The sequence below is a fragment of the Cucurbita pepo genome, chromosome LG06, assembly GCF_002806865.2.
Source record: "Cucurbita pepo subsp. pepo cultivar mu-cu-16 chromosome LG06, ASM280686v2, whole genome shotgun sequence".
NCBI lineage: Eukaryota > Viridiplantae > Streptophyta > Magnoliopsida > Cucurbitales > Cucurbitaceae > Cucurbita > Cucurbita pepo.
In genome coordinates, this window is record NC_036643.1 from 3,882,583 (window position 1) to 3,908,080 (window position 25,498).

Consider the following 25,498-nt stretch of genomic DNA (forward strand, 5'->3'; position numbering starts at 1 on the left):
TTTCAACAGTTTTTAAATCGGTTTTTTCCCAATCCAATATAACTTCATAGAAATTAACTATTTAAACTACTAAACTTCTTATATTTATGTTTGAAAATACAAAAAAATGATAGAAAAATGATTGAAGTTGTAGAGATCAAAGATCGAAAGTAGATTAAAACGGTATTCAAGAAACCGACCTAAAAAAATTAAGAAATAAAAAATTATTGAGTCATAAAACAAAAAAATAAAAAAATAAATTATCTATGAGGTGTAAATAATTGATTTTGATCGGTATTGTAAGAAATTTTTCGAGGAAAAAGACATTAACATTATTTTTAAAAGTTTGGTTTTCATATATATATTATAATTTTAAATCTTTTAAAAAGTTTAAAAATATTAATAAATTTTTTTGAAAATTGGAAATTATTTTTGAATATTCTAAAGGTTAAGGTATTATAGATTTTTTAATTTAAGTTTGTATTTTCTAAAATTAATTTTGCGATTTTGTTATTAATTAAATGTGCACAGTAATACACGTTATTCGATTCCTACCTCTCTCTCTCTCTCTCTCTCTCTTTCTCTCTCTCTCTCTCCTCTTCTGTTCTCACGAAAAGTATATTTGGGTTGGAAGTTACCGCCATTCTTCTTTTACTCTTCACCACCATCAATCATAAGCTTCTTAAGCTTCTCAACTTCCTCAACGTTCCTGGAATTCCGAGCATTCTCTGCCCCGTCGCCGGATTTTTCCTCAGACCTCCATTTTAGGTTTACAGGCGGAGCCTCGCTTTTATCATGTGCGTTTCTCCATGGCTAACTTGAGAACCGACTCTCCAGTCGCTTGTCGCATCGTTCGTGCCTTTCTCGACTTCCTTAACTCCGGTTTGTACATTTCTCCCTTTCTTTGATCGCTTTTGTTCTTGTGTTGAGCTGTTTTCTGCGTTCTTCACTCGGCTTTCTTTTCTTCTTATGGCTAGCGCGATTGGACAGTAGGTTTTTCTTTTTTTTTTTTTTTGGAAAAAAATCTTAATATGTTTCTTCGCTGTTGTATTCTTGAAAATGCTTCTTGTGAGATGTCATGTTGAATTTGTGTAAATTAAGCGATTTTGGTGGAGTGGAGCGTTGTGTTGTATTATTTAGTGTTCAATTACTCTTTGATGGTTGTTTTAGGGTTTTCACTAAGCAATTCGTTATGTGATGATATTTTTCTTCTTGTCTGCAGTGGAACCGGGTCCAGGTGTTGATGTCGAAGGCCTCGAGGTCGCAAAACAATGTTTAGAACAAGTGTTTCAAGTTGAGTCTCCTGCTGCCGACGAGTTGACGAAATTCGATTCACTGGTAGACATTTTTAGTTCACCGGAATCTTCTCAGCGTTCTGGAACCAGTTCATTTGTTGATAATGGAGCTGTTCCAATGGATCATCACAGTTCTCTCGATGTGAATGATTCTGATGCCAATTTGTTAAAGTCGAATCCTCAGGTCAGCTTTCGTTTCGATCTTCTGTTCTCTATGAGAATTTCAACAATATTAAGTCATCAATTCTCTGTGATAATTTCCATTTGTTCATCTTCATATACGCATTAGGTTCCAACCATATGTGTTTATAAAACTAACATGCTAAGTTTATCATCACTAGGATAACACTGAAATATGTAATCATTTGTATACAATATGTAAGTATGGAAAAATGTTCAATCGATATATAGCCAGTTGGTAGTTAACTGCCCCGAGTGTAAGGTATTAATTTAATCCCCTTTCCTTGTGGCTGATCTTGTGTAATAATTTTCTAATTTTTCCCTTTCTTTTTCATGGAATAGTTTGTCTATTTATTCTACTTCTTGAAAAAAATGGTATTTCTAAGTATTGTTACTCTGCACTTGGAAAATATCCAAATTATATAATTTTGTGAATACTCTCGTAAATGTTTCTATTATTAGCCTTCATGTTCATTTGAAATATATTTTGAATTCATTCAATTGATATCTATCTGTTCAAATCATTGCGTAGTTTTGATTTTTGTTGAGTTTTGACTTCCTTCTCTCAATTTATCCAGGGGAATGATTGGTCGAGAGAATCTCATCCTGTTGGTAGGTTTTTTTTCTCTCCTCCTTTTTTTTTTCTTTCTTGCATACCCTTGTCTTTGTATTTTTCTTTTTGGAACGTAAGTTTAGCTGTCACTATAGAAAACCGAAACTACACATCAGCATCCCACCTTTATTACCTCTTGTTCTTCAAGATTCCCTCTTAGGTTTTCAAGGGTTATGGAGAAGTTGTGAACACTTGTTGGAAAGGTGTTTAAGAAGTAGAAGGTTCATGCTTGGCTTGTTTGGAAATTTATTCTACTTCTTTGGTATGTTTTTCACTATTCTTACTAATAAATTTGATTTTTTAGCCAAATTTCAAAAATGAAAACAAGTTTTCAGAAGCTACTCCTTTTTTTTTTCTTTGTTAGTTTTATAACTTTTGACTTAGATTTTTGAAAATGTTTTTGAAAAATAGATAACAAAGCAAATAAACATGTGGGAGTTTATGTTCTAAATTTTCAAGAAGAGTAAATAGAAGACAAAATTGTTATCAAACGTGGTTAGCAATTTGTTGTAGAAAGGAAGGTATTTGCCTCCCTGTATCATATTGGTTGTTCTTTTTGTAGTTGGGCCCATGAACCCTTCTTGGTTAAACATATTTCTTCTCTCACATAACTTTACTCTTAGATCATGGATCAAGTCTTATATCAATTTAATATTTATTGCAACTTTCAAAGAAAGCATCGTTCTTTGTTTCATGGAGACGTTCTTGGAGGAGCTGCTAGTAGGAAGAAGGGTTGTTTTAAAATGTTCACTTTAAGCAATTTTTTGGATTAGTTGGGGTGAAAGAATCAAGTCTCCCGGAAGATAAGGAGAGTATGGAAGACTTGGGGAAAAGTTATAAATTTTCTTCAATAACCTTGTATTCTCTTGATGAGCAGCCTTTTTGTTCTTCATTTTCTTTTCCTTCTTGAAAGAGGGGATTGCCTTTTCTTTTCTAATTGGAAAATTGAAAAGGGATTTTTTTACCCTCTTCTTTTGTATATTCCCCTCTTTTGTTAGTATATTATATGTTTTTCTGTAAAAGAATTTTATAAGATTATATACCTTGAATCAATTAAATTGGTGGTTTGGATTTTTTTTTTTTTTTTNTTTTTTTTTTTTTTTTTTCATATTGATCATCATTTTTGCAGGAGTATTGCAAGATGAACTTTTTGGGCAATTTGTTCTTGCACTTGAAAAACTTCACTACTTCAGGACTACAGCAGATGGGAGGGATGATCCTGACCAACTCGAGCGAGCAACACGTTTGTTTCATGATGCTCTTGGAGTATGATTTTTCTTGTAGTTTTGTTGTTTTAAATGAATTTTATTTCTTTGTATGCACCATTTTCTTTCCCTTTCACGCATACCAGTGTGTGTTGTTTGATATTCTTAATGCAGTTAATATCATCTCTGTTACTGACTCATTGTCTCTCATACATGCTTTTACTTTTGAAGTGTACCGCTCTCTCTCTCTCTACCCCTGCCTGCTTCCTTGCATAATCCTCAACCAAATTTCTTATTGTATCAGGAGATGAAAAGATCTGGATGCACTGAAATTAATCACAAAAATCTGGCTGAGTCCTTGAAATCCCTTGGTACCAAGACTACTACAAATCTTTACTCTAGGAATAATCTTTTTTTCCTCATTTTCTCTTATGATGTCCTGCTTTTCTGCACACTCATTTAATGTGGTAAAGGTAAAAATAGGTTCCCCTCACACAAATGTACTGCTTAAATCCTTTTCTCCTTATTCTTTCAGGCCTACGTTTATCCTTTAGTTGATAAAATACGACATTGTTTATGCAGTACAATTGGAAAATTTTCATTTCTTTTTTCTCCCATTATTCGATAATTTCCACAGGACAAATTCAATTTTCTATCAGCCCCACTTGCTGAGGTGTTCTAATATGTAATAAAATGTTTTGTTTTAGGTAACAGGGCTATGCAATCAAAACTATACACTGACGCAATTGAGTTGTATAGCTGTGCAATCGCACTATGTGAAAATAATGCCATTTACTACAGTAACAGGTAGAATGTGTTAATTATAGAGATCATGCATGTGAATTGCGATTGAGTAGCTTATCATGGAAAGTTAAGGAATATCTTTTTCTTTTGTGTGCCAGAGATAAGAAACAGATTAATACATTCATTCATCTTTCTGAGTTAATGGAACTTAATATTTATCAAATTTTCCTAAAAAGACTTATGGATGATTTAGATTCCTGGACTTAATTAGGCTTTCTTTTTCCTCATGAAGCAGAATGTTAGACCCCCAATGATGATACAATATATCAGGAGGGGTAAGAAAAGGATTGTCATCGACCAGTTTGTTAGACGGGTGAGGGGACCACGAGGGAATGTGACAGTCTTTCTTTACATTACTGCAATATTTTTACGAATATCTTATTATCCTTCAATTTTTTTTGACACTAAATACTGTAGGATCACATGCAGATACTGATTACATCTTTGTGCATAGTTGTTCTGGTTAACTTGCCTTTTTTTCCAATTTTTGTTTCAATTAATTTAAATGTATAGAAGTCAAATTAATCGCTGTTATTTTCCTCACCCCTGCTTTTTATTAATGGTTTTTCTTTTCAATATGTCATTAATTGTATTTTTTTTTCAATGTCAAAAAAAAAAAAAAAAAAAAAAAAAAAAAAAAAAAAAAAAAAAAAAAAAAAAAAAANAAAAAAAAAAAAAAAAAAAAAAAAAAAATCTCCTTAGGGCTGCTGCTTACACCCAAATTCAGAAATACTGTGAAGCAACAAGAGACTGTTTGAAATCCATTGAGATTGATCCAAATTATAGCAAGGCATATAGTCGTCTGGGCTTGGCTTTATATGACCAGGGAAACTATCGGGATGCCATTGATAAGGGATTTATGAGAGGTTTGTTTGACTATAAACATTAGAACCCGTGCAGGTTAAATTTAGTGAAAGGAGAATCGAGATTTGTTCTCTCTCTAGGCATAAAACTTGTATTAAATTATGCAAGTACTTGTTACACAGACTATGTTTCGTTACTCGTATCTGCGTGCATTTAAAATGTTAGCTTTAACGTGCAGCCTTGCAGTTGGATCCAAACAACGACGCTGTCAAGGAAAATATTCGAGTTAATACACTGACTTTCACCATTACTGCAACTGGTTCTTATATTACTTCAAACTCTACTAGTGTATGACAACGTTTTATTTTGTATTATCATAGGTAGCTGAACAGAAATTAAAGGAAGCACAGCGTCAAACTCAACATGAGCAGGTACAATGTGCTTTATTTTCTCATGAAATAAAGGGTCCTTATACACTAACATAATATCATTTATGAAGACAGAGCTTTTTGTTTGACCAGAATTTTTCGATTCAAATTGTCGGTAAGGTGTAAATTACATTTACCGTTTTGATAGATTCGTGTAGGTCCTAATTCATTTAGCCCTCTATATTTTCTTGTATAGCTTCGTATTGGAGGCCCTCAGATCATTGCTAGAGTATTTTGGCCTACATTTATTATCCTTCTCTCTTAAGTTGTGAGACAATAATGGAGTTATAGTAGTTAAAGAGTGCAGGAACCCAGAGACAATTTGCTAGGTCTCACTTAATATTCAACCTTACGTTATGTAGTCGCTCATACAGGTCAGGGTTCGCAGGTGTACTTTTTTCGTTTTCCATAGTGTTTTTAGTATGTAATATCTTTCTATGGCCGTCTAGAGCTGTTGAAAAACTGACCTCATTGATGTGATGATGTCAATGAAATGGCTCCGCCTACCAAACATGCCATTGTTCAGCTCGTTAATTTTTCCTATGGTTTTTCGTGCTCATCCTTTTGCTATAAACTCGTTGCACTTCGCTACCTAGTTGCAATGCTGACCTGCACGGTTTATCTACGATTCTATGCAGGGTTCAACAAGTCGAAGTCGAGAATCCCAAAACCAGTCTGGTGGTGGAGGGTCAAGGAATGACACCCCCCCATCTCCTCCTCCTTTTCCTTCTATGCCATTTAATGTCACTCTACCTTCTGAAATTTCAAACATGTTCATGAACATGGCTGCCAATGCTACAAACCCATTGCACGGGCAACATCCCGAAGACAGAGGAGAAGCAAATAGAAGCGGAAACAGTTCAGGCGATCCCGGAACGAATATGGATGGAAATTTCAGTTTCAGCATTGGAGATGGAATGCCACAGGATCTCAATGGTGCTTTGAGATCTATGATGCAGATGTTCACCGGAGCAGCAGCAGCCCCTGGTGGAAACCCTCAGGAGAACGCCAATGGAAGGCCCCCACAAGGCTGAAAACAATTGGTTGGTATTTTATTGCACAGAATCCCTTCTATTTTACTACTCTTTTATTGCCTTCTTCTCTGTTTGCTCGTATTTAGCTGTGATTTCCATGCCTTTTACATCCTTCCTTTGGGCGGTGGGTATGAATCTTTGGGACAAAAGTCTTCAAATAAGTGTTCTATATTAGCCACTTAACTAGCTTGTTTTTTTATTTTTATTTTTTTAAAAAAATTGAACTGTTCTATGAATTTTGCATCTTATTTATTATTATAGAAGCTAATTCGATTTTTTTTGTCCAAGTCAGCTCTCGAACTCGGTCTCGGTCTCTATCTATGCAAAACGACTGTATATCATTTTCATTTTTTATTCCCCTCTTTTCTGTTTGCTAGTTAGCTGATTTCCATGCCTTTTATATCCTTTGGGCGGTGGGTCCCTTTTTTCTGTAAAAGTCAACTCATGGGATTTGGATTTTTTAACTTAATATTGCTAAAAGGAAATTGTATTTTTCTTTTAAAATACTTGATTTTTTTTTTTTTTTAATTTTAGGCTAAATTAATAAAAAAAATCCAAACTGTGTGTTTTATTTCAAAAATACTTTTGAATTTTAAGTAACAGCATCAAACTTTGAAAAAATAAAAATAAAAAATACCCTTAAATTTTTTTTAAATATATATTTTGTATTTTGTTTTAAAAATATTTATTAACTTTCAAAAGGTATTAAGTATGCCTTTAATTTTATGAGTTTAAAAAGTATTCTTAAATTTTTTTAAAGTTTTATTCACATATTTATTTATTTTTTAAAATATTTCAAAAACATCTTTTTAACCTTTTAAAAAAGTTTTAAAATATTCTTAATGGTTGAAATTATTAGTACTATCTTTTAGAGAAAATAAATAATAAGTTTGAGAGGATCTACGCAGTATAGATAGACAGAAATTATGCAGTGTTTAAAAGTTAAATATTTTGATGCATGTAACTCGAGCTTCCAATAAAAATAAATATATTAAGTTGAATGATCTACTTTCGTATTCTCGTGTCTTGTATTTAACCATATTTAATCTATCAATAATTATTTTTCTTCATAACCAAATTTAATTTATAATTTTCAGCAGAAAACCGGGTAAAGAATAATGAAATAAACTTTTAATAATAATGCTAATTAATAAATAAACAAACTAACTAATGAAAAAGTGACAAGTGTCATGATTTTACCCATCAAGACTTGTCCAATGGGGAATGATTGTATTTACATTTTCTTACATATCGACATTCTCAATATTTCAAATTATTTTCCTAATTTATCCTTTTAAATTATTAAATTACTTAAATCAAAATAATTAATTACCCTTATTTTCTACATTTAATTAATAAACCATTAAATTACTTAAATCAAAATAATTAATTACCCTTATTTTCTACATTTAATTAATAAACCATAATGCTTTTTTAATGTGCTAATAAATTGTTATTGATTAGTACATTTTAACAAAATTTATTATAAATTTTATGATATTTGTTTTTGATTGACATTCACTGTAATCTTATCTGTACATACATTCCTTTAATTATAATTAATTAATTACAATAATTAAACTCCTAAATAATCATCAATTTATTATAATTTAATTCATTTTTTATTTATTAAACTTATAGCCGTAGGAATCCGACCACAAAAAAAATATAATAACAAATAAATAAAATTTTATTGTATTATTTTTACTTGCTATATATATATATATTTATATTTATTTGAGAATTGCTGTCAATACCTTGGTGTAGGTCTGGGATAATCCTTTGTTACACAGTCTGACTCTCTGACTCTATTACAATCAGTCAATTAAGAATTCTCAAATTACTAGCAAGTGCATTTTTGATACCGTCATCGATTCTCCCGAGAGATCACAATTACTGTGAACAAACATACTAATGATTTTTGCTATTCTACTAATACTTGTACTTGCTCTGCTATTCTGCCGAAGCCTGGCTGAAAAAGAATTACGGGCGCGTAAAACAAAAAAAAAATACTGATTCGGGTTGATATATATATTGAAAGATAATATTACTTTATATTTCTTTGAAAGGGGAGTGGTTAAAAAACTCACGTCATGTAAAATTAAATAAATATTAATCAAAATTCTCAAGAAAGGAAAAAAATAAAAATAAAAATAAAGAAAATATTAAATTTTGTAGAAAATTATTTATTTAGTTTTAAAATATTAAACACTATCAAATACCAAATATAAAATTAAAAAGTATGGTTTGATTATATTAAAAAAGAATTAATTGAAAAAGATTTATTATCAAAAAATTTAAAAATAATTTATTAAAAAAAAGACACATATTTGGAATGGGTCAGGAACTAAAATGAACGGCCAGGATTTAAATCAGAAATGTGGAATTTATCAGCTACTTCTCACAGTCCGTGTTCCCATTTTCTGATAGCCGAGAGTTGGGGAGTTCCAAATCCGAACGTGGATCCGTACGGTAAAGCCCATAGCCAATAGCCATAGCCATAGCGTGCTGCTGTCGCCTTCATTCATTGCTACGCTTTGAAAGTCATGGCCTAAACTCAAAGCTGATTCGCTTTCAATCTCTCTCTCCCGCATGGACGCCTTCGCCTGATTCCGTTTTTCGCTTTTAAGTTTGGTCGCTTTCTTCTTCCATACTCGGATTTTACTATTACGAGCTGCTTTTGCCGCGCACCTGTTTCTGGATCTTGATCTTTGTTAATGTGTAATCTGTGAATTCGCCTCCTGTTGTTCCGTTGTTCGGTACGTCGGCGGTGAGCGAAGAAGCTTAAGGTATGAATGCTTGATTCGTCTGCTTTAGAAAATTCGGTTTTGCATTGTGATTGCTTGTGTGACGGTATCTCGAATTGTTTTTTTTTTCTCTCTCTGTCTCTATTTTCTTTTTGGCGTTTACTTTATTGGTTGGTTTAGTTTGCCTCGCATGTATGGTAATGTGGATTCGAAAGGAATTTCTGTTTATGGCTATTGTTTCTTCGTTTGTGATACTTTCATGAGACGTTCCTGTTGGTGCTTGGATGGAATTTGGGAAGGTGTATGCAGCGTAGCTTTCATCGAAAGGCCGTAATTAGTTTTTTGAAAGGAGAACTGTCAGACTTCAAGTATGAGAAATTTTATATTCAGTTTAGTCGTTTTGTTTATTTTTGTTGTTATTTATCAACAGCTATTGATCGAGTCTTCATGTTGATTCATTTTGTTGTTTGTGATCAACTAATACTCAGTAAATGATCTTGCTGAATTTAGCTTTTTTCTTTTCATCTCTTAGTTACACTGGTGCTTGAAATCTTCAAGAAATGAGTGCATACATCGTTGGTGCTCTCTTACCTATTGTAGTTACACTTGTCTTACGGCATTCCAAAAAAGCAAAGAAAAGAGGATTGCCTGTTGATGCTGGTGGAGAGCCTGGGTTTGCTGTTCGGAATATTAAGTACACTTCGCCTGTGGAAACAGCATGGGAAGGTGTCCTTACTCTTGCTGAACTGTTTGAGTACTCATGCAAGCAGCACCAAGACAGACGCTTACTTGGAACCCGCAAATTGATCTCAATAGAAACTGAGGTAACTGCAGATGGAAGATCCTTTGATAAGGTTCATTTGGGCGACTATGAGTGGCTAACATATGGCCAAGCATTTGAAGCCGTGTGTAGCTTTGCTTCTGGACTAGTGCAAATTGGGCATAATAAGGGAGAACGTGCAGCAATCTTTGCTGACACTAGAGAAGAATGGTTTATTGCTTTGCAGGTTCTTCTCCTTCATGCTTTGTTTTGTGTAAATTTAATCAATATTTGGAATAAGTTTTGGGACTTGTTTTTCTTTCGTCAAGAAATGTTGTCTATGCATTTTTTGATATTTTATTCTCATTAATTTATTTGAGCTCTAACTTTTGCCAATTTATAGAAATTGTATCGCCAAATGTTCTCTGTAATTCTATGATATGACCCGTGTGTTTTCTTGTTCCAGGGATGCCTTAGACGCAATATCACTGTTGTAACTATCTATGCATCTTTAGGGGAAGAGGCATTATGTCACTCGCTGAACGAGGTACTCTCTCTGTCTCTCTATCCCATATGTATGCGCATATGCTACGCACAAAATTAAATGAAGCTACATTTTTTAATTCTCCAAATTCATCGCACCACCATTATTCCTACTTAAAATTTTCAGAAACCAGGATCAGGAAACGAGCCAAATGTTTATATAAATATGTTTTTGTTCTCAAATTCTATCCCCTATTTCCTTCACGCTCAATTTGTTTTGTTGGTTATCTCCTTACCAAGCATTGAACTCTTTTGATTATTTATACATATGTATGATGTTTTTTTTTTTTTTTTTTTTTTTCNGAAGTCACGACTGTGATATGTGGCCAGAAAGAGCTGAATAAACTGTTAGGTATCAGTGGACGGCTTAAGACAGTGAAGAATGTGATATGTATGGATGAGATTCCTCAAAGCATTATAAACTCTGAGAAGGACGGGAACTGGAAAATTGCCTCATTTTCTAAAGTTCAATTGCTTGGCCAAGAATGTAATGTGGGTGCCGAGTTACCCATTTCAACTGACATTGCTGTTATAATGTATACAAGCGGAAGCACTGGATTACCCAAGGTGGGAAACGTCTATGTTTGTATGTAGGTACTTATATACACGCACACATACACATATATGTACATTTGCACATTTGCCTATACCTTACTCAAGTTTCATTTCTGATATTTCCAAATCTCCAATTATTGTGTTATATACATCATATTTCCTACGCTTCTGCTATGAATATTCTCTCTGCATATAGGAAACTTGAGAGCTTAATATATCTTGGAATTTTATCTTTGTTAAGATAAACTATGATTCTCCTTAACTTAATAATAACGTGAGCTTCTGTGTTGTTTTTCCACTGCATCTCAGTGTTGTTTGCATCTGGTAGTTGACTGTTTTGTTTGAAATTTCCGTGATGACCTGGAACCCTTTCTGATAGTTAATTAATAATGGCTGTGAGAACAGGGTGTGATGATGACACATGCAAATGTCCTGGCCACAGTTTCTGCTGTCATGACTATAGTTCCTGGTCTAGGGAAGAAGGATACCTATCTCGCATACTTACCTATGGCTCATATCCTTGAGTTAGCAGCAGAGGTCTCTATTCTTTTAATATCATAATTTTGGTAGCTTATGTTACGTTTATGCTGTTCAGTAAAATTCAACCATACATTTCTCTTTTTCTACTTTGTGACTAATTCTTATGTGTGATATTTGTTTCTATAGAGTGTAATGGCTGCTGTTGGATGTGCTATTGGATATGGGTCTCCTTTGACACTTACTGATACATCTAACAAGATTAAACGAGGGACAAAGGGCGATGCAACTGCTCTTGTGCCAACAGTAATGACTGCTGTCCCAGCAATTTTAGATCGTGTTCGAGAAGGGGTTCTTAAAAAGGTCTGTCAATTTTGCATGCACAATTCTGTTCATGTTGCATTTATTTGAACACTCATGCTTTGCTATCCATTTATCTGGGTGCTAATAATAATATAATCTTCTGATTTCAGTTGAATGTGACAGGTGGATTAGCAAAGAAATTGTTTGATTTGGCATATTCTCGTAGGCTATCTGCCATGAATGGTAGTTGGTTTGGGGCTTGGGGTCTGGAAAAGCTTTTTTGGAACTTTCTTGTGTTTAGAAAGGTACGAGCAATTCTGGGAGGCCGGCTTCGTTTTCTGTTGTCTGGAGGGGCTCCCCTTTCTGGCGATACCCAAAGATTCATCAACATCTGTCTCAGGTATGCATGCCATGAAAATCTTATGAATGCCATAGACTTTTACTGTCAGAGTTGATGCACATATCATACAGACAATTATCCAAGAAACAAATGAACCTTTACTGCTGGATTTTTAAATTTCAGATGCATAGGGACTATTTGATATCCGGATACTAATTACACGAGATACGAAATAATGTGCTTGCATAGATTCATATAGGGTTATAAACTGTTTCGTGAGGTTTGAACCTCAGTGTATTTTTTTTTAATGGCATCATATTTTGTTGGTCCAATTATATCTGCGGCAAAAACTATCCAGGATTATTGTTAATAAATAAATGCTAATGAATGCTGCACGTGACGGATACAATTTGGTAGTTGACAGAGATGCTAAAGTCCTGCAACCAATAATAGGCATTAAAACTTGGTTCACGATCCATTATTGTACTATATATGCATGTGCATGCATTAGCATTGCAGCTACCATCTTGCTTATGTATCTCGTGGTATCCTATTCTCAGTGCTCCAATAGGGCAGGGTTATGGTCTTACTGAGACTTGTGCTGGTGGGACATTCTCCGAGTTTGATGACTTAACCGTTGGTCGAGTAGGAGCTCCACTTCCTTGCTCATTTGTTAAGGTATCTATGCACCCTTGTGATTCATTGATCCTTTATTGATACGTACTACTATCTGTGTACAAGTATAGGTATTTGTATGGGTTACAGGGTAGTTTACAAGTATGCTGGGCAAGAATAGTTTGCTGCTGTATTTGTCATATCAAAATCTTGGGCCTGAATGTATTACGTCCAACATTAGAGACTTGGAAAAAGTGCTTAAACAAAATATCCAACCTTGACAATTATACTAGATGTTGTTCTTCTGTGATCATACCATTTGTTCTCCAGGGTTCAACTTTAAGGCATTTGTTTTACTTTCTCAGTTGATTGATTGGCCCGAAAGTGGATACTTAACCAGTGATTTGCCAAGGCCACGGGGAGAAATTGTAATTGGTGGCCCAAATGTTACACTTGGATATTTCAAAAATGAAGAAAAAACTAGAGAATCATACAAGGTAAAGTCTCCCTGTGGATAGCTGTAGTATTTTTTTTGTCCCTCAAATTTGCAAATGATGCAATGTCTCTTTTGTTGCAAAGGTCGATGCGAAGGGAATGCGGTGGTTCTACACCGGTGACATAGGACAATTTCATGCTGATGGTTGCCTTGAAATTATTGACCGCAAAAAGGATATAATTAAACTTCAACATGGAGAATATGTTTCTCTGGGGAAGGTATAACATGCAGGATTCCTTCTTTTATTTATCTTTTCTATGATGTTTTAATGGTTATTTTTTCCCTACAGGTTGAATCTGCACTCAGTGTGAGCCCATATGTTGACAATATCATGGTGCACGCTGATCCTTTTCATAGTTACTGTGTTGCTCTTGTTGTGGCCTCTCAACAAGCAGTAGAAGCGTGGGCTTCTAAGCAAGGAATTGATACAAATGATTTCTCTGAACTCTGTCGTAAAGAAGAAGTAGTGAAGGAAGTGCAAGCTTCACTCGTAAAGGTACTTATATTCTGCCATGGATTTGGTTCTTGCTTCTTAATCCCATCCCAAGATGCCTTTCACGAGCACCTTGGGTTCTTCATTTACTATCTTCCCGAAACAACCAACTTCCTAATCCTAATCCTCCCCTGCCTCATAGGAAGATTTTCAATCATCTGCTCTACCAACTGAGCTATCCTCTGCTCTACCAACTGAGCTATACCGGCCATTTCATTTCCAAAACATTATCTTTATTTTAATAGCATATTTGAATCGGTGACACAAAGATTTTCAATCCCCTACTCTACCAACTAAGCTATACCGGCCATTTCATTTCCTCTACTCTACCAACTGAGCTATACCGGCCATTTCATTTTTGACACATCAGACTTATTTATTTTAATAGCATATTTGAATCAAACCAGTGACACGAGGTTTCCATACACACTCAATACACATACAGTTATTGAACCAAACTGATATGAATATTTATTCTAGCCCAAGTTTCTTTGGTGTTCTTGAAGGAAACTAAAAGAATGGCACCATGTTTTTATTCTAATTGACAGGAAGCAAAGAAAGCACGATTAGAGAAGTTTGAGATCCCTGCAAAGATCAAATTGCTGTCTAACCCATGGACGCCTGAATCTGGGCTTGTTACTGCAGCGCTCAAGCTTAAAAGAGATGTAACTAGAAAGGCTTTCTCCGAAGACCTCTCTAAATTATATGCTTGATCATGATGCTTCTCCACAGCTTTGGATTAATCTCTCAATTTGGCCGTCTTGTGATTTGGGTTTGCTCTTAAATATTTTTCAAGGCTGTCGTCAACTATTCATGAGTTCTGGAATTTAACTTCTAATAAGAAATGAGAATGGCGCCAGTTTTGCTTTTCCTAGTTACATTTTATGTCATTTATGTTATTAAATTAACACTTTCGAGTGTGAACCAGTAAGAAAGGCTAAATATCACTTCGGTACGTGTACATTTTAGTTCTTTAACAATTAAGTTAAATATTTTTAAATTTGTAACACGAATGGTGAAAATTGCTTTTGTTTATAAGTTCGTTTTGGTCATTCAATTAGTTTATCGATCTATACATATAAGAAACTATGAATTAAATCAACATGTTTTTTAACCTGAAAGAATTCAATAATCGATGAAAAATCTAGAGAATAGAATTACTATACTGTCATGATCAACTATACTTAATTCATTATCTCGATCCTGGGTGGATTAGTGGGAACTAGCCTTTTAAACTAGGCTATCCCCATGTTACCGTAGTTAGTAGTCGCTACCTGTAGTTGTGATAATCAAAGTCATTCCATTCCGGAGACTATCCTCGATCAAAAAATCGTATTTCTAAATTTTCATAAGGTCCCCCTAGAATTCCTTCCAAAGCTTGTTGAATAATTTTTATGGATTCCGTCATCTCACCAAGTTTGACTAAATAACGAGCTAATGAATCTCCTTCTTTTTGCCAAACTTCCCAATCAAATTCGTCATAACACTCGTAATAATCAACTTTATGTCATAAAGAGGCATTGGAATGAATCTTATAACTAAATTAAGATACTTATTTACTTCTATACTGTAAATAAATACAGATGAAAATGCATTGTTGCAAAACAAAAATAATGAAAAAACAAGCCAGAAACACAACAGTAGCTTTGAGACAATTCATTCTTATAAATCATACTTCAGTTTGCAGGAACAATATAAACTGTGAATCCTTTTCCTTCACGCTTGGCTTCTTCCATTTCAGACCCGATTCTTCTATTCACAAGTAAAACAGCACATATCGAGAATCCTGCATTTGTTTCTGCTAGTAACTCTTGACCAATTCATAAATCTTTGTCCTTGTCCTTGTCCTTGTTTAAATAACTGGGAGACTGGTTTCGTGGGAGGACGAGGGTTGTAACGCACGAATTTTCACTTCATATTTCATGCACCTAGAGACTTCATTAGGCAAAGATGAATCTGATCCATCTGAAACAAGTGGGGAGGAGGAAGTATGGCTAGTGTATGCATTTCCAATATGGTTTCCACATTTTCGACACAGTAGTTTGATTCTACGTTGAAACAGACCCCAAGAGTGCTTCGAGAAATGAGGCACACATTGAAGTTGATCAACCTGTGTAAATCTGCTCTCGTCGATGTTTAGAAACGATATGATCCCTCGCTTTATTGATTTTCCATATTTAGAGCCAATGGTCGATATATTGCGGTTAGAAGAGCTCAAGTTCAGTTCATATCCACAAGCACCACAGCTGTATGAAATAAACCATTGTCATTACAAGTTCACCAGAAACTAAGAAACTAAGGAATTGGAGGATTCCCAACTCTGAGGCATATCATTGTTGGCCCTATTAATACTCGTGCTTAACAAAACTGATCTTGGGTATATATATATATATGTATATATATATTTGACAATGACTCACAGATGTATAATTGTCATTACCTACCATTTCAAACAAAATTAGAAAATAATAAAGCGTTTTCGATTCTCACCCAACACAAAGCTACTCGAATCCCCATCGTCACATGTCAAGGTTTCCAATTCCATGGGTAGCCATAATGCTCTGAACTCAACAGCTGCAAAGGAGTTATCGGTTCCAAGCCTTTTCTCGATCTTTATGTTCTAAGGGGTCAATTTAACTAAGAGGTTTCTACAAGGTGTCATAATATGAGGCAAGTTCATGACCTCTTGATTTGTTGTCTGGATCAATCTCAGGCCTTTTCAAGGAGTTATAGGAGAGTTAAATTAGCATTTTCCTCCATGAAAGTATACGACTCTTCTCTTTCTCATCTTCCAAGAACATCTCACATCCCTCAAGAGTCTGGGATCAAATATATGTTTGCTACTGCTGCATTTATGTTTAATTGTCTGAGGAAAAAAAATCCTCTCCACTAGAAAGATCAGCTGACAGTAGATTTTATGTTCGACATCGTCGAGACGGTCTTAGACCCTACTCACCGGTCCAACGTCTATCTACAAAAGGGTCCTATCAGTTAAGCTCTTTCGTATAAGAACTTTTGGGTAGTTGTTCTTCTCTTTTTCTTCATGAAATGTGGAAAAACTACAGGGCTACCACAGAAAGCAGAGGGAAGAATTTCAAATATGAAAAAGAAGGGAATGCCATATATACAGCAAAGATGTCACATGGCAGAGTTCATTATGTGTTCCCCAACAGTTGGTTTAAATAAATTCTTAATAGGTCAGACCAGTCGGTGCCCTACAGTTCTGCTCTATTACAGTTCTTGACAATTCTCCAATTCCATTGTAAGCGTAGAAAAATCTTGTTTATGTATTTGCCCTAAAATCTGCTGAATTCCCCTCGACTACTGTCCAATGTAACCCAACCCAAACAATCTTTCACCAAAAGCCGGATCAGATCGTTCTCAAAAGGCAATCACGATTTTAGGAATACTAATCAGTTCGAAATCGATTCAATTAACGCTACAAACCAAGAAATAATCGCCAAACCATCCCTTAATCAGGCAAATCAACCCAATTCTTCGATCAGAACATGAGAAAAAAGAAAACAAAAAGAAATTCAGAGGCTCCTACAGCATAAAGTAGAGCAATAAATTGACTGCACAGTAAGATATAAGCCAGAGATTAGATTGAACCTGTAATAAACATCTCTGCGAGAAGAAGAAGGGCAGAGCGAAGGCGACGAAAAGGCCCGAACGTGAGTTCCTTCGACGTGATCGTCTTCGAAGACCGGCGACTGTCTCATTCTTCTGCTTCAGAATACGACGCCGACTTCGATGCTGCCTGCAACGGTTGACAGAGATATCGAAGCCGTAAATGGCGAATCACAGTTGCTACAAAAAAATGATTAAATCTTGGCAGTAGCGATCAAGTTCCGACATAATCTGAGCGAGCATAGAAACCAACAACAAAAGCTGTGACCTAAGAACAAAAATTGAAGTTTCTACGAGACAAATTGCGGTGAAAGAGAGAATCGGAGGAAGAACGATGATCAAAAGCGCAGCTTGAAGACGAAAATTTGAAGAAATCGACGGGGAAAAGGAAACAGATTGTTTTTTCTTGTCTATCTGTATTTTCTCAATAATTTCTCAACACCCAAAACCGCATTTTAACGGAAAAATAAGATTTAATTTGATTGTGACATTTCTATTTGGCTAAATACCTTAAATTATACACTTTTTTTATAATAAATAAATAAATAATGAGTTGATAGAAATATTTTTCCTTTAATAAATATAATTAGCAAAAATATTTAACCGAGCCTTCCCGAGTTAGGTTAAGGTGGGTTGGAATAGAATTTTCAACCAACCCGAAACTACTCAAATAAACCGAATAACGTTCGCAACGAATTGAATTTTTACAGTGTTTAATTTTTTTAGATTATTTTAAAAAATATTAATTATCCTAATAATAACTAAAATTTCATAAATTCAAATATAAAATATTCTCGAGTACGAGGAACCTTAAATAATCTTAATTTTCGCAATAAACAAAATTAGAAAAAAAATGTATATAATATTAGAAATAATTGTAAAGAAAAACCGTAATTTCTCAAAATTAAGTACAAAAACCAATTTAAATAAAAAAAATATTATATTATTATTAAATATAATTGTTTGTAGGAATTACGCCAAAAAGGGTTCTATGGTGTAGTGGTTAGCACTCTGGACTTTNTTGGTTCTATTTCTTTTTATGTTTTTTGGTTTGAATTCTAATTTGGCTGCTGATTGAATCTGAGAATTCAATCGGGATAATGAACTCTGTGGCTTGGTTGACGGGGATGAATCTTTTGTAATTGGTCAATTTGGAGATCTTTTGTTTGGGTGATGTAAGTGGCNCCGACAGTTAATTTTGAAAATATTCATTTAAAAATTAATAGATTTTCGTCTTTAAAAAAAATAATTCATAAAATTCGAATAAAANGTTTTAATTCCTCGGAGAAGTAACTCTGATGATCAAATTGGCTCCTGAAACTCAGATACAATTTAGATGATTGTCTTTTGTATTATTTTGTATTCCAGTACAACATATGAAGGTTTATGGTGTTTTCTTTCCTAGTAAAGTAACGCATCATAGCATTTTTGACCTATTTGTTCCTATCTGGAGCACGCAATCATCCAGTTGAAGCGGCAGTATGATGAAACAGGTGCTCTATAATTTCTCTTTTACAGGCATGGGTGCTGCTTATGGGACTGCAAAGAGTGGAGTTGGAGTGGCCTCCATGGGAGTTATGAGGCCAGAGCTTGTCATGAAATCTATAGTTCCTGTTGTTATGGCTGGAGTGTTGGGTATTTATGGATTGATCATTGCTGTTATTATTAGTACCGGAATAAACCCGAAAGCGAAATCGTACTATTTGTTTGATGGTTATGCTCATCTGTCTTCTGGACTTGCTTGTGGACTTGCTGGTCTCTCTGCTGGAATGGCAATTGGGATTGTTGGTGATGCTGGTGTTCGGTAATGTTTATACTCTATACCTTTTGGCTGTTAGGTTTTGATGTTTTTTGTCTTGTGGTTTGATATGATAATAGTATAATTACCCTGAATGGCTACGTTTCTGATAAATGCTTCAATTTTGTAGAGTCACAAATGTAGTTCAAAGTGGATAATAATTGCCTCTAGTGTTGGAATATCTTGTGTTTTGGCATAGAATTCTATCAACATGTTANGAAGTAACGCATCATAGCATTTTTTACCTATTTTTTCCTATCTGGAGCACGCAATCATCCAGTTGAAGCGGTAGTATGATGAAACGGGTGCTCAATAATTTCTCTTTTACAGGCATGGGTGCTGCTTATGGGACTGCAAAGAGTGGAGTTGGAGTGGCCTCCATGGGAGTTATGAGGCCAGAGCTTGTCATGAAATCTATAGTTCCTGTTGTTATGGCTGGAGTGTTGGGTATTTATGGATTGATCATTGCTGTTATTATTAGTACCGGAATAAACCCGAAAGCGAAATCGTACTATTTGTTTGATGGTTATGCTCATCTGTCTTCTGGACTTGCTTGTGGACTTGCTGGTCTCTCTGCTGGAATGGCAATTGGGATTGTTGGTGATGCTGGTGTTCGGTAATGTTTATACTCTATACCTTTTGGCTGTTAGGTTTTGATGTTTTTTGTCTTGTGGTTTGATATGATAATAGTATAATTACCCTGAATGGCTACGTTTCTGATAAATGCTTCAATTTTGTAGAGTCACAAATGTAGTTCAAAGTGGATAATAATTGCCTCTAGTGTTGGAATATCTTGTGTTTTGGCATAGAATTCTATCAACATGTTAGATTTCGAGAATAGTATCATGAACCTCCTTGTGAATAGGTGTGTGCTCCCATATTGATTAGATAGAGGAACGAGTGCCAGCGAGGACGCTGGGCTCCGAAGGGGGTAGATTGTGAGACCCCACATCGATTAGAGAGGGGAGAAACATTCTTTATAAGAGTGTGGAAACTTTTATCTAGCAGACACGTTTTAAAAACCGTGAGGGGAAGCTCGAAAGGGAAAGCCCAAAGAGGACATCTCCTAGCAGATGCGTGTTAAAAATCTTGAGGGGAAGCCCGAAATGGAAAACCCAAAGAGGACAATATCTGCTAGCGGTGTGCCATCACCGAAAGGAGGTGGATTGTGAGATCCCACATCAGTTTTAGAGAGAAATGAAACATTCTTTATAAGAATGTGGAGACCTCTCCCTGGGTTTTAAAAACCTTGAGGGGAAGCTTGAAAGGGAAAGCCTAAAAAGGACAATATCTGGTAGCGGTGGGCTTGGGCTGTTACAATAGGTGTCGATATTGGATGCGTAATTAAGCCATTTCTTTCAATGTTCAATGTTTGCTCTTAATCATCGCATGAGTTGTCTAACAGAGAGGATACTTTACCATCTGCTCTATCATTCTCAAGATTAATGAGTCTTCTTTCTCGTTCTTGGAGAGTTAGAACTACAATTCATTTGAGTTCTCTTTATTTTATGACTAGGTATTGATGCTAGCTTATACTGTTCTAGACCCGAAATATATTCCCGTCCTTTCGCTCGACCATTTCTTTCTACTGGTTTTCCTTTTGCTTTCATGCATCTGTACTTTTTGTCATACAGCATTAGATAACGACAATACTCGACATGGTTTACAGATCATTTTTCGAATTCTTTTCTCCCTCACTACGTAGCTAAGTCATTCTCAAATGATATTCTTACTCTTCCCTAACATGTTCTTGGGACTCAGGGCCAATGCACAACAACCTAAGCTCTTTGTTGGAATGATTCTCATCCTCATCTTCGCCGAAGCTCTCGCCCTCTACGGTCTCATTGTTGGTATCATTCTTTCCTCTCGAGCAGGCCAATCCCGTGCAGATTAAAGTACGTAAAGTCGATCCACCGTCTTTGAATTTGTGATTCAAATGTTTTAAGGAGATTTTGGTACTGTGTTACTTCTGTTGATGTCAAACTGAACCTATTGTATTGTATTGAGTTATGGTAATGAGCAGGTTTTATGACAAACCTCCATGCTCTTCTGGTTGTTTTGTGTGATATTCTTTCTAAATTTAGTCGGTGTGGACATTACCTTTGGATGCAGATTCCTTTGAAAATTACCCAAATATTCTTCAAATAAAATACCTTCCTTACTATGTTCTTAAAAATAGTATATATATATATATATATATATATATATATATATATATATTTTTTATGATAACTTCAAAAAACACTTTTAAACTTTTTTTAAAAATTCTAAAATATATTTATCGTAATATTACGTTTCAAAAATACTCTTACTAACCATCGTTCATGGTTCGATATTCTGGTGTCTCTGCTTGTCAACTTCTCCCTACCCGATAGTTATATGTAGTAAGCCATTGTTGTTGCCTTTTGCTTACATTCTCATTTAACACCAATTTCAATTTCTCAAATCTTGCTTTCAAAACCCTTCTCAAATCTTGCTTTCAAAACCCTCTTTCGAAATATCTCTGCCCCGTTTTCTAAAACTCTCTTCTTGTACCCCGTTTTTTAAAACTCTCTTCATGTATCGAAGCCAAAGAACGAATAGGCTTAATAGGAAGTGAGTCCCCTGTGACAAGCTTAACACCTCTAATCTATAAAGTGTCAATAGATAGTTTGGTGGTGGATGGTAATAATTTTTTTAATTTCTTTTTTATAATTTTAAGATTCAAAATTTGATGGATATTTGTTAAATATATTGGTAGCTAAGCGGAAACGAAAAAATCCGACCAGACAGGCAAGCAGCTAGACATCTAGTTAAGGCATAGTCCAAGGTTCCAATTCCAAAATAGAAAACCTCGAATTCCAAACAACGTAGCTATCTCCGAGGTTGAGCAGCCAAGGATTTCAAAGGGACAGCCATGGCGACTCCAAACCCTATAGCAGGATCTGGAACCAACCCTCCAAAGATAATCTGGAATGAAGCCCAACGGAGGTTCGAAACAGAGGACAAGAAGGCATATCTTCAGTACGTCATCAAAAACCAAGGTAAAGTCATTGATATGATTCACACTTTCGTTCCTTCTTCCAAAAGGGGTTTGGGATTGGCTTCTCATCTCTGCGCCGCCGCCTTCAATCACGCCGCCGCTCATTCCTTGGCCGTCGTTCCCTCTTGTTCTTACATTTCCGTGAGTTCTCTTCTCTCCAACTTCTAGGGTTTCTTCTAATTTTGATCCCCTTAGTTTCATTTAGTTCTGAATAACTTGTTTTAGTCTTAATTTCCTTACTGGGTTTGTGTGGTTTTGGTTTGTTTTGCTCATTTGGGTATCATTGCTGCGTTCTTGTGTGCTTCTTTTGGTACTCATCTTGAAATTTAATACCTCTGTTTGCTTGTGCGTTTGTATATGGCTATGGATTTCCAATAGGTTTAGATTTTTTTCCTTGGAACAGAAAGTAATCTGTCATTCACGTCGTTTGGAGAGGGGAACGGATCATTTCGTTTAAGGGGTGGAAACCTCGCTCTCTAGCCGACGCGTTTTGAAATCTTGAGGGGAAGTCTAGAAGAGAAAGCCCAAAAAAGACAATATCCGCTAGGGGTGGGTTTGGGCTGTTACAAATGGAATCAGAGCACCAGACACCAGGCGGTGTGTGCCATCCAGGACGTTGGGCTCCTAAGGAAGGCGGATTGTGAGATCCCACATTGGTTGGAGAGGAAAACGAATCCTTTCTTATAAGGGTGTGGAAATCTCTCCATAGTATACATGTTTTAAAACCGTGAGCTTGATGGCGATACATAATGGGCCAAAGCGGACAATATCTACTAGCGGTGGACTTGGGTCGTTACAAATGGTATTAGAGCCAGACACCGGACGGTGTATGCCAGCAATGATGCTGGGTTCCTAAGGGAGGTGGATTGTGAGATCCCATGTTGGTTGGAGAGGGAAACGAATCATTTCTTATAAGGGTGTGGAAACCTCTCCATAGTAAACGTGTTTTAAAACCGCGAGGTTGATGGCGATACATAATGGCCCAAAGTGGACAATATCTACTAGCGGTGGACTTGGGTCGTTACAAATGGTATCAGAGCCTGATACTGGACGTTGTGCCAGCAAGGACTCTGGGTCCTCAAGGGGGTGGATTGTGAGATCCCACATCGGTTGGAGAGGAGACCTTTTGGAGAAATAAAAAACAAAACCATGATGGCTCATGCTCAAAGTGGACAATATTATACCATTGTGAGAGTCGTGGTACCCAACATTTTTATTGTTAGATCCCACGTCGGGTTGGAGAGAGAAACGAACCATTCCTTATAAGGGTGTGGAAACCTCTCTTTAATAGATGCGTTTTAAAATCGTGAGATTGACAACGATACATAATAGGCCAAAACAGATAATATCTACTAACAGTGGACTTAGGTCGTTACAACCTTCCAACAGCCTAGAAATACTTCCCTCGAATTGACGTGGAAAATGGCACAACAAAACCATAGAACGTTATACAACCTTTGATGGTGCTCCTTGCAAAAAGATACACCGCCCAGGGAAATGGTTGTCGAGGAGGAATTCTACATGAAGTTGATGGTTTTCATCGTCAAAAAGAGAGAGATTTTGACTTCCCATAACTTACGCAAGATGGGGGAGCGGAAAATGCGTCTCACGGTTTTAAAATGCGCTAGGAAAAGGTTTTCACATCCTTATAAGGAATACGTTGTTTCTCTCTCTAACCGATGTGAGATCTCACAAGGGAACTTAGCTTCCTCGCTAGCACACCGTCCGGTGTCTGGTTTGATATCTTTGTAACTGCTCAAGCCCACTAATAACAAATATTGTCCACTTTAGCTCGTTACATATCGCTGTCAATCTCATAATTTTAAAAATGTCTGTTAAGAAGAGGTTTTCACACTCTTATAAAACTTTTATGAGCTTCTATGGGTACAGGGTATAGTGATTTGTTGTTCATAGCCATTAAGTTGACGTTTCCAATGAATCATTTTTGTGGCTTTCAGGACACCTTTCTCCCGAGGAATCCAACTTGGAACCATCTTTTATACTCTGAAGACAAGACATCGAACCTGTAAGCAACCTCGTATTATGTTTATAAATTTGTCCGTGTTCATCATTAGATAAGTCACAGATGCTCCTTGTGCACGTGCGCGTGCGCGTGCGTGTTCTTCGAGAAAGTCGACCTACTGCTTATATTACTACATTTAGGACGAACTGATCTGCTTGATCTATCAAATAAGTTTACAACAACATAAATGTGTTCTCTCTGCATATATCAAATGCAAATGGATCTGTATGTGCCCAAATTGAATGGTTTGAGTATGTTATGCTGTATATTGTAAAACTTGAATAAATGCCTTGGTTCGTGGAGTGTATATGACACTAACACGAGCATAGCTAAATTCGTTAAGGTATATATGCCTTTGATCGAGGGGTCGGAACTTTCCTAAATATTGTGTCGACCTAAAAAAATGGAGATATTTTGAGAATGCACTGATTGCAAATGCTCGCTGTGTGGTAGTAAAAACTAGAATGTTCGCTGGGAGGGGTGTGATTAGGGGTATACATGGTTTGGATTGAGTTGGGTTGAGTTTAGGGATTTTTTTTGTACCAACTCAAAAGTGTGGGTTGGTTGGATTGGTAACTCAACTCAACCCGAAAATTTTCACAACCCAACTCTTTATTTTTGGGTTGGGTTCAGGTTGTGAAACAACGGAGTGTCGAGTGGAGAAGTCCGACGTAAGTGGAACGGAGCGCCGAGCGGAGAGATAATTGGGAACGACGTCCGAGGAGAAACATAGAGACGAGATCAAGCGGAGAAATGGGAAATGAGAAGAGAGTCCAACGGAGAAATAAAGAGGCGAGTGACGTCAACGTTGGGAGAAACGTAGAGGCGAAACGAAGTCAAAGACGAACGTTGCGTGAGACTACAAGACAAAGTCTCGGGCTCACGGTCAAAGAGCAGGGAGAGTTAGTGAGTGTAGACTCGCCTGGGACAGGGGCAGATGTAAACGATGATTCATGGGCTTTGGCGATGTGGACTTGGGTCTATTTTATTTAAGGTTTTTGGGTCGGGTTGGGTTGGGTTGACCCAGTAATTTGAATTTCGAACTCGAACCTAACCCGAACTGGACCAGGTTCCAAAAAACGAACCCAACCTCAAGCTTTTTCCGATCCATTTTGTAATAGGTTTATGTTTCATATTTTTGTTAAATACACATGAAAATATACTTTTTTTTTTTTTTTTTTTTTTTTTTTTTTTTTTTTTTTTTTTTTTTTTTNAAATTAATAGTTTCAATATAAAATTTAAATTAAAATTACGATAATTATTTAAATCTATAAATTTGAGTATAGGGATCGGGTTCAATTCTTTTGGCAAATAATGTATTTAATTAAGTTTAATTCCCTCCATTAACATATAT

General features: G+C 35.8%; 6 protein-coding genes across 8 annotated transcripts; 5 read left to right on the forward strand and 1 right to left on the reverse strand.

Annotated features, from left to right (window-relative positions):
* The first annotated feature begins 550 nt into the window (after positions 1-550).
* On the forward strand, positions 551-6,578 carry LOC111797233 (small glutamine-rich tetratricopeptide repeat-containing protein 2-like). The gene is made up of 10 exons (XM_023680184.1): positions 551-861; positions 1,202-1,458; positions 2,033-2,066; positions 3,197-3,333; positions 3,577-3,643; positions 3,980-4,079; positions 4,779-4,942; positions 5,119-5,165; positions 5,261-5,311; positions 5,947-6,578. Exons 1-10 carry the CDS (start codon positions 789-791, stop codon positions 6,340-6,342), a joined length of 1,326 nt encoding a protein of 441 aa, XP_023535952.1. The 5' UTR covers positions 551-788; the 3' UTR covers positions 6,343-6,578.
* A 2,901-nt stretch (positions 6,579-9,479) lies between these two features.
* LOC111797084 (long chain acyl-CoA synthetase 9, chloroplastic-like) lies at positions 9,480-14,549 on the forward strand. The gene is made up of 11 exons (XM_023679981.1): positions 9,480-10,096; positions 10,316-10,396; positions 10,693-10,959; positions 11,353-11,484; positions 11,614-11,787; positions 11,898-12,127; positions 12,628-12,745; positions 13,048-13,179; positions 13,262-13,396; positions 13,468-13,674; positions 14,220-14,549. The coding sequence occupies exons 1-11, from the start codon at positions 9,650-9,652 to the stop codon at positions 14,382-14,384; spliced, it is 2,088 nt and encodes a 695-aa protein (XP_023535749.1). The 5' UTR covers positions 9,480-9,649; the 3' UTR covers positions 14,385-14,549.
* Positions 14,550-15,197: 648 nt separating this feature from the next.
* LOC111796461 (uncharacterized protein At4g08330, chloroplastic-like) lies at positions 15,198-17,736 on the reverse strand. 2 transcript variants are annotated; one of them, XR_002815351.1, is made up of 3 exons: positions 17,284-17,373; positions 16,162-17,167; positions 15,825-15,917 (listed from the first exon to the last, which is right to left on the reverse strand). XR_002815351.1 is itself a non-coding variant. In XM_023679075.1 (2 exons), exons 1-2 carry the CDS (start codon positions 17,391-17,393, stop codon positions 15,524-15,526), a joined length of 504 nt encoding a protein of 167 aa, XP_023534843.1. In that variant the 5' UTR covers positions 17,394-17,736; the 3' UTR covers positions 15,198-15,523. The 2 variants fall into 2 exon arrangements, 1 of the variants encoding a protein (XP_023534843.1); XM_023679075.1 differs by lacking the exon at positions 16,162-17,167 and having other exon boundaries at positions 15,198-15,917; positions 17,284-17,736.
* Positions 17,737-18,787: 1,051 nt separating this feature from the next.
* Positions 18,788-19,109, forward strand: LOC111797280 (V-type proton ATPase 16 kDa proteolipid subunit-like). Its single transcript, XM_023680240.1, has one exon. The coding sequence runs from the start codon at positions 18,822-18,824 to the stop codon at positions 19,107-19,109; it is 288 nt and encodes a 95-aa protein (XP_023536008.1). The 5' UTR covers positions 18,788-18,821.
* A 298-nt stretch (positions 19,110-19,407) lies between these two features.
* On the forward strand, positions 19,408-21,210 carry LOC111797279 (V-type proton ATPase 16 kDa proteolipid subunit). Its single transcript, XM_023680239.1, has 2 exons — positions 19,408-19,715; positions 20,861-21,210. Exons 1-2 carry the CDS (start codon positions 19,432-19,434, stop codon positions 20,991-20,993), a joined length of 417 nt encoding a protein of 138 aa, XP_023536007.1. The 5' UTR covers positions 19,408-19,431; the 3' UTR covers positions 20,994-21,210.
* Positions 21,211-21,846: 636 nt separating this feature from the next.
* Positions 21,847-25,252, forward strand: LOC111797683 (acetyltransferase At1g77540-like). Of its 2 annotated transcripts, XM_023680777.1 has the most exons (3): positions 21,847-22,262; positions 24,080-24,147; positions 24,778-25,252. In XM_023680777.1, the coding sequence occupies exons 1-3, from the start codon at positions 21,996-21,998 to the stop codon at positions 24,782-24,784; spliced, it is 342 nt and encodes a 113-aa protein (XP_023536545.1). In that variant the 5' UTR covers positions 21,847-21,995; the 3' UTR covers positions 24,785-25,252. The 2 variants fall into 2 exon arrangements, with proteins under 2 accessions (XP_023536545.1, XP_023536547.1); XM_023680779.1 differs by lacking the exon at positions 24,778-25,252 and having other exon boundaries at positions 21,849-22,262; positions 24,080-24,492.
* The last annotated feature ends 246 nt before the right edge of the window (positions 25,253-25,498 follow it).